Source organism: Brassica oleracea, chromosome C7 (genome assembly GCF_000695525.1).
Source record: "Brassica oleracea var. oleracea cultivar TO1000 chromosome C7, BOL, whole genome shotgun sequence".
Taxonomy (NCBI): Eukaryota; Viridiplantae; Streptophyta; class Magnoliopsida; order Brassicales; family Brassicaceae; genus Brassica; species Brassica oleracea.
Window position 1 is genome coordinate 27257933 of NC_027754.1, and position 8680 is coordinate 27266612.

The 8680-nt window shown below is 34.4% G+C and overlaps 1 protein-coding gene across 1 annotated transcript; it reads right to left on the reverse strand.

The window, feature by feature from the left end:
* Positions 1-1831: 1831 nt before the first annotated feature.
* LOC106304342 (abscisic acid 8'-hydroxylase 3-like) lies at positions 1832-4164 on the reverse strand. Its single transcript, XM_013740749.1, has 6 exons — positions 3836-4164; positions 3415-3733; positions 2928-3314; positions 2664-2829; positions 2355-2580; positions 1832-2242 (listed from the first exon to the last, which is right to left on the reverse strand). Exons 1-6 carry the CDS (start codon positions 4042-4044, stop codon positions 2137-2139), a joined length of 1413 nt encoding a protein of 470 aa, XP_013596203.1. The 5' UTR covers positions 4045-4164; the 3' UTR covers positions 1832-2136.
* Positions 4165-8680: the final 4516 nt, after the last annotated feature.

The window sequence follows — 8680 nt, forward strand, 5'->3', positions numbered from 1 at the left end:
AAACAAAACCAAAATCTAAAAACTTCAACCTTCAACCGCCTTCTTCAACCATCAATCTTCATATAATAGATAATTATTTTAGATGTTCAATATATTTTGAATACATATTAGGAATTGAGATCATGTTTGGTACAAGTTCTTTTTGGAAATTTTGAATGTTTCGGGTTCTATTGGGTATTCATTTAGGTTCAGGTTCGGTTCAGACGATACTCATAACCCGAAATACGATAAAACAAGATCCATTCGGTATTTATGCCGGGTTCGGATCGGTCCGGATTCATTTTTATCGGATCGGGTTCGGTTTATTTGCCCAGCCCTAATCTAACACATATAAAAACACCTATATTATTCTCGCTCGCTCAAATTAGAATGAATTAGATCCGCTATACTAATAGTAGTATTTGCTTGGATCCGCTAGTAAAGGCGACGTTATCACCTCAACAATGTACAGTAAATTAATAATGTTAGGATTACACCAAAACTATAATTTTTTTATTAATTTATAGAGATATTAATTTATCGATATACTAATTGAACCAAAAACTCAATTTGAAACTATGAAATTATATTATTTTATAGAAATTTTTAGTGTATATTAATTTATAGAGTATTAATTTAAAGATGTTATACTGTATTGTATATGAACACTAGAATTTGACTTTGGTAAATATCTTTCAGAAAGATTAAGAAAAGACTTAGTGATCCTTAGATTAAAGAACAAAATTACAGCTGTATATTTTTAAGAAATTTTTATTGTGATGACTGATTATAATTAGTCATCTAAACGAGAATATCCGCATTCTTGTAACAAAATATAATCACATTTATTTTACCAAAAAAAAAAAATCACATTTGACTGGGCTGGCTCATAATTCACGACTTATGGTCAAAGTCGCCCCTGAAAAAGTGAAAAGATTAGAATGGATTCGGCTTTTAGCTATTTAATAAAATTATTCAAAATTATGTAACTCCAGCTGTCGTTGATTTTGTATTTACTTTCCATAAAAGGTATTTAAATTCTTTTGACCAGGTAGTTTATTATTTATATAATACTCTCTTATTTTTCACACAAATGTAAAAAATGATTGAAATACATTTTATCTCTTTATTAATTACACATATTTAACTAATAGTATTTCAAATAAATGAAATTATTTATAAAATCAATGCATTTATAATTAATATTAAAATGAAAATTGCATTAAAATTCTAAAATGGTATTTTTTGTAACAAAAAGTGTTAAAATGACATTTAATATAATATAGAGAGAGTAGTTAAAGTATTATACAAGTAACCATGTGAATGGTAGAACCAAAATAAAAGTAAAAAAGTGAACGGTAGAAGTGTAGAACCAAAAAAAGCAACTAAGTGAAATGTAGAACAAAAAAGTAACCAAGTGAATGGCTAAACAATTGGCCATGACTTACTGGTTGATGTCATGCCATATGTTTATACTGCAAATTTTAAAAGGTGATTACATACTCCAAAGGTATTTTTTGTGTCAATTAACATCAACCTAAACTACCTACGACCTTGATCATCAGATTCGAATACGCCAAATATCCTTCTTTTTTTTTTTGTTTGTGCAGTAAAAATTGTTTACTTACAGTTGATAAAGTTTTACTTACATCAGTCCTGCAATTTCAGTAATATACTTTAAAAAAAAACTAAGTTTCAGTGATATACTCAACGCTTTGTTTTATGATTTTTGTACACAAAATATCATACATGAAAAGTTTAGTTAGCATTTTGTTATAAGCATGATAAAAGACGTTAACAAAATTAGTTATAAAACAATAATTTGTTGACAACTGCAAATTTTGTTGGAAACTTGCTTTGAGCATTCCATAAACTGATATACATACATCGATAGCAAAAACAAATTACAATTTGAGAAAAATGACACAGAAAAGAACAGAAAAACACTAAACTTCTCTATAACCTTTTTAATTCTCTACATTACCTAAACCTAAACCAAATTTTCTATAAAATAGAATATAACTGAAATCTATGTACACTTGAGAGTTCCGTTTGGATTTTTCCATCTTGTTCTCTTCTCATTTTGTATATTTGATCTCTTAATATGGTAAGAATCCCATACTTTCTAATCTAAGAAAGCTATCTTTGTAACTATTTTCATACGTCAATCTCTGGTTTTCGTTCCAAAGTAATAGGCAGTCCATTCTGAGGAAGAGCAAACGGTCCATATTGAATTCCGTCACTTGGTCCTACGATTGACCACCTGAAAATTATCAAGAAACCACTCATAAGAAAAAAAAATCTTTCCAAAAGAAGATTAATCCAACTTTGTTTCACGTCTACATCAAAAATAACTATAATGATTTGTAACTAACCTGTACTTAGTGGTGAGGTGATGGATTAGAATGGAGATTTCAAGTTTAGCTAACTCGTTGCCCGGACATGAATGGATCCCATTCCCAAATGGCATGAATGTATTCGGCTTAGGTGCAACTTCAAATCTCGATGGATCAAATTTTCCGGGATCCGAAAAGAAATCAGCATTGTGATGAATGTTTCTGAATAGCGGCAATACTTTCCATCCCTTTGGTATCAAGTATCCTGTAGAAACCATGTTACTTAGCATAAGTCACATGTAACATATTGGTATAGACATGATCAAATATACGTATGTTTGTACATACCTTCATATTCGACATCTTCTACAGCTTCTCTAAATGTGAAAGATAAGATTGTAGCAACTCTCATTGTCTCTTGGACGACTCTAGAAGTAAGTGTCATCTTCCTTGTGTCTTCCCAAGTGAGACCCTCTCCTTCCTTTTTCTCTTTCCTTATCGCCATTTGTTCTTCCTGTTTTACCCAACAAAAAACCTCATTAACTTATGAAATTGCCACTCCTTCATGAGACTTCCATAAGTGTCCTTTTTAGAAAAAAAACATGTACTTACAGTGACAGCTTCTAGGACATTTGGATTATCTGCTAAGTACTTGAGGATCCACGTCAGCACACTCGCGGTAGTGTCTCTTGCCGCGAAAATAACTCCGATTATGTTGTCGGCGATTTGCTCATCGGTTAACCCTTCTTTGTCTTCCATGAATGATCCGAGAAGATCTTTGTGCGTAGACTGGTTTTGTCTTCTTTTAGATAAGATGTTAGCAAGGATCTGAGCTAGCTCCTTGCGAGCTTTCATGGCTTTGTGGAATAGTGTTCCCGGGAGATTGATCGGCATCGAGTTGTAACCTTTCTCAAGAATGTAGTAGCATCGTTTCAGATCTTCTCTGTACAAGACTGCGTCTTCTCCGAGTATTGAGATCAACGCCACATTGAAAGTGTACTGTTGATACATAAAGATCGAGTCAGAGACAGAAACAGAAATAGAAACAGAGGATACTCTGTTTTTAAGACAAGAGTGACAAAAGATGTGGGGGGCTTACTGTTTTCATTTCTTGGTAAGTGTTGAGTTGAGTTCCATCCCAAGAACTGAGGGATTTTTGAGCGATTGATTCAACGTTAGGGACCATGTTCCTGACTGAATCAGGCATGAAAGCTCTCAAGACGAGCTTTCTGAGTTTAGCATGGTAATCTCCTTGGTGGAAGAAGATGGCTTGCTTTCCAAGCATCCTCTCTTTGCTCGCCGGAAAAGTTGGTTTAAACAAATGAGACTTGGTAACCAATACGAATTTCGCTGCTTCAGGGCTCGAGATCATCACACAGGGACATCCTAATACATGAGTCTTGAACACCGAACCGTATCTGTTTTACCATGTAATAAATAAATAAAAGTCAACTTTTCTGTTTCAGACAGAAAATTTCAAATTTAGTTTTTTTTTTTTTTGATTGTGTGCAAAGTATGACCTTCTTTGTTTTGATGCGAAGAACACATTAGGGTCTTGCGAGTAAAGCTGGAATGTTTCTCCGACGTAAGGATAACCCATTGTTCCCGGAGGAAGAGGGAGTTGCGAGGAGGAGCTACGGCGGAATCCAGCGACGGAGGTTATTAGCCGGAGCAAACAGAGAAACAGAGCCGCCACAAAGAAAGTGAGGAACATGCCGGAGAAATCCATTAATTTAAGTATTTGATCAAAACCCAATTCGTCACTTGAAATATCTTTGTGGATTCTCTCTAATGGAGGTTTGTTTGAAATGGAGAATCAAGTGGGAGAGATGATTTGGTTTTATAGGCAGTGGAGGGGAGAGAGACATAAGAGTGACTGGGAGTTTCCTAAAAGGAACTTCTTTTTTGTTGAGCCAGCTCATTTGAATGAGAGTGACGAGCGCATGTGTCGAACACCATGCAGGGGAAGAAAAAAAGTAGCGCGTGAGATTTTGACCAGAATTAGCCATCGTTAATTACTTATATTACTATAATATGTTTTTTAATTAGAATAAAGTCAAAGAAAGGGGCAATCTGGCTCTTAACTAGCGACAAAGGAGAGGTAATGGGCGGTTTTAATTAAATGTTTGCATGTTTATTGAAGGCTACACTTCAAGGATTATATATTACTAGTTTAATTTGTAGCTCCAACTAAGTAGTAACCTCTTGTGTTTATCTTTACTACAGATATTTTCAGAAGTAAAAATAATCATTGAGATAAAGCATAAAGAATAGAAATGGTTGATGATACATGTACTTCTAATGTTTGGTTTTAGTAATGTTTATCTATTTTTAATCTGTTGAAGATGGTATATGCAAGTTGAAGATGGTATATCCAATACTCAAAATACTGGACAAACAAGGATAATACTAAACATATTATTTTAAGTTCAAATGTTTGTATCATTCGTTATAGCATAAGATTCATGCCAAATTTAATATTGTTGTTTGATATGCTTTATTGTGTATATATATATTAAATCAATTGCATGTACATTTCCAGTGGCAACCGTCTACACAAACATGAACTATCTATTCTGGAGGAAAAATGATATCTTAGAACCAAATCAAGATAAGGATCATTATCCTTGGATAATATGGTATATTTGGAAGGTTCGTAATGATAAACCCTTCAGAGGAATAGACAGAGACCCTTTGGAACTAATTCGATACGCAGAAATTGAGTGTCAAGCATGGTTTAATGCAAATGAGATGATACCACCAGTAGTACAAGCCAACAATAATGATAAAAACCAAGTTTTAAGCTTGGGTAATATTTGCATGTTAGATGGATCTTGGACAGCTTCTGATCGATTGGATGGATAGTGGGGAGAACATACAACTTATGGGAATTCGGAATTTCACTCGATGTGAATCAGCATTGCATTCGGAGGTAGAAGCACTGCGATGGGCTATGAAGAATATGCTTCAACACTCGCTATGCCAGAGCTTTGGAACAGACTGCAAGGAGCTGATTGCAATGATAAAGGAACCCTAGAAGTGGCCAAGCTTCGCAACAGAATTGGAGAAAATAGAGACGTTGCAGATTTGTTTCCTGGACTTCAAAATCACTCATGTGTCACGAGTGCACAACCATTTTTCTGATTTTTTAGCTAAGACTGCTAGAACCTTCCGTAGGGAGTTATTTTTCATTGGTTGTTCTATTCCGGTCTGGTTACCCAGACCACTTCAAGCTTGAGTAATAGAATGGTCGTTCGACGTAAAAAAAAAAAAAATATTAAATCAACTGCAAATCCTGGTTTTAACAAAAAAAAATGTAAAATATGAAAAATAAAAATTTATTTGGAATGAATAAAACTATAAAAACCAATTTATAAAATAATATATTACATAAAAACATTTATATTGACAAAAAGAAAGATATAGTTGGTTAAAATCAAACTAGAAAAAAATCAACACACCCAACCTAATCATACTATCACTTGTTGGGCAATTCTCTCAAATAGTTTTTTTTAAGCTTTTGTCACAAAAATAACATTCAAAAAATAAAATGACCAAAATATGACTTTTTTATTTTTTATTTTTATTTTTTTATTTTTTTAAATTTGAAACTCTATCACCAAAACTCTCCCCCTTACCGCTAAATCATAAGTCTAGATTAGTTAACCCTTGGGTATAAATGCATATTTATCCTTTAATAAAACATATTTTGGTCATTTTCTTCATTGAGGTATATTTTTGCGAAAATAAATTAAAAAGGACTATCTAATATAATTTCTTTACCTTGTTTCATGTTAATTAGTAGTAATAGTCCATAAAAGTAGTTAAGCAAAAAAAAAATCCAAAAAAGTACAATAAAAGCTGTAAATTGAAACATAAACACTTCTCTATGGTAAAAATCTTGCCACATGTATAAAATAGCACAAAAATAGTTTTGTTCTAACTCCAACATACTATAAATTAACATTTGTAATATTTGTTAATTTAAATTAATTTTTAATTAAATCAAACCGTATTATGTCTTGATTTTTATCAGTTTAAAGTTTAGATTATTTCATTATGAATGGTTTTGATTTCATCAGTATGAAATTTATGCTACTAAAAATAAACGGGTGATGCTGTGATCAAGAAAAAAAGTTCGTTTACTTTAGTTAAAAAAAGAGGTAAACCATTTTTCGGAGAAAGAATGTGAAAGCTCCGGTGGTCACATTTGCGAAAATCTAATGTGGTGAGGATTCGAATTCGAATTTCTTGAAGATCCACATAACACCTTGATCACCCGACCACAACGCATGGTTTTTACTTAGTTATTTAATAATAAAACACTTTTTTGTAACTAGTAAATTTTATTTTTGGTACTATGAAAAATTGAATCTGATAAAAGAAGTGAATGGAATAACCACGTGGTCATGAAAACAAAAGACACAATACAAAACATTCAGGATTAAATATTCATGATTATATATGTCACTAACAGTAAACCCACTTGTTAGTTGTTACTAATTATATTATTCATAAATAACAATCTCTCTCCCACGTTCACCGTGCATTACAGCCATATATTGTTAGTTTTCTTTGTTTTATTTTTTTTGCTAAATAGTTAGTTTATTAATACATTATACGAATTAATCAATACCTACGTGGTTGACATACAAATTATTCAAAACCTATGTGATAGGAACTTAATTATATTATATGTAAATTAAGTTTGACTTTTATTTTTTCATCACACAAGTAGGTTTATAATAGAAATATGATCAACTTCATTAAGTATTTTAGGTTTGAGAACGTTTGATATCCTTTGACTTTGGTTTTGTTTCTATCTAATGTCAACTGACTTTGTGCCTGTAAAATAAAAACATAACTATTTTCTTGGAGGATCTATGACCAAAGACTTGAGTATTTATTTGCCTACTTATAAATTTTAAAATTTAGTCTTGACTATTGCCAAATATCTTGTAAGATTAATACATATATTCACAAGTAGTATCATTTTAACAACAATTGTAGCTAAAATATTTTTTAAACATACTAGTTACATCATTGTTTGAGCGGGATTTAGTCGACTAGAAGTCAGATATGGGATGACCAAAGACGTTTTATTAGATTGAACTGAAAGGTTACAAGAGTGACATGAAAGCGAGAGAACAACAAGATCAGAGAAATCGCTAAAACCCTAGATCTAGCCGCTTAGTGTGTAAAAATCCAAAAGTCCTCTGTTCGTTGCTCCCTCTCCCTTTTTATAGGTCTCCTGCCCTTGCCCTTGATACCCTAATTTCGTGTCTCTTTGGGCTTTGATGCGAAAGACCGAGTACACGGGCCTGGACAGAATTCCCTTCAAGCCGGGTACTTTTGGTCGGCTTAGTCGACCGGCTAAAAGTACTCTAAGATCGAGATGTCGTGTTTAGCCGCCAAGCCGACCAAACTAATCCAACTTGCTGGATTAGGGCCTGTTATTCGATGTGCCTTGTGGAGGGATGTAATTCATCTCCTACAATAAGTCCCCCCCTCCCCCCAGTTCACTTGTGAGCGGCGCGGCGGTCTCAGTGAATTTTTGGGTCAGGTTTATTTGGATAGCAGGCTCTAATGCAAGGGATAATACTTCCCGTTTAGTCGTCGGTGCATGCTTTTAGTCGCATGATGTTCTATAAGTGTCTCTAGTCGCTCCGAGTAGCGTTTAGTCGTCGATGCGTGCTTTCGCCTCTCAATCTTTATGATGAGATACAGTTTACTCGAGTGATAGATAACCGGAGACCAGTTTAAATAGAGATCAGGAATCGATTCCGGCCTGACTACTTGATTGAAAACCGGTTCCAGCGAGAAGCTGAACCGTCGCGAGTAAGTTTCTGGGCATTTAGGCGGCCTTTGAGGCCCATTTAGGCCTTCATAGACCTAATGATTGCGCTCGGAAAACGTGCCTTCGTTTTTGCTATAAATAGGTTTCTCTCCTTCGCTTTCGTCATTTTTCTCTGCAGATTCAGGTATTCCATTTTCTCTCCCTTCTCTCTCTAGATAGGTTTTTCCTTGCATAGACTCGTTGGTATCGTTCGACGGTTGTAGTCGTCCCCTGCATTAAGGAACATGCCTCCGAGAAGTCGATTGTCGCGAGAAGAAAAAGGGAAGGACATCGTAGTTTCTCCGAGTCCGATCAGAGATGCGTCAGCAACTGGCAGCCCACTGGACGACTTCGACTTGATTCATCGTAATGCTCTTCGGGATACAGAAAACATGACCCTATCTCAACGTCTTTTGGTCGCTGATGCTCATAGGATGATTCGAGATGAAGGCGGGGGTTGCGTTGAAGTCAGGAGCAGCGACGCGAGCAGAAGTGAGGACAGAGGGGGGGGACCAAAGCGATGCTGTAA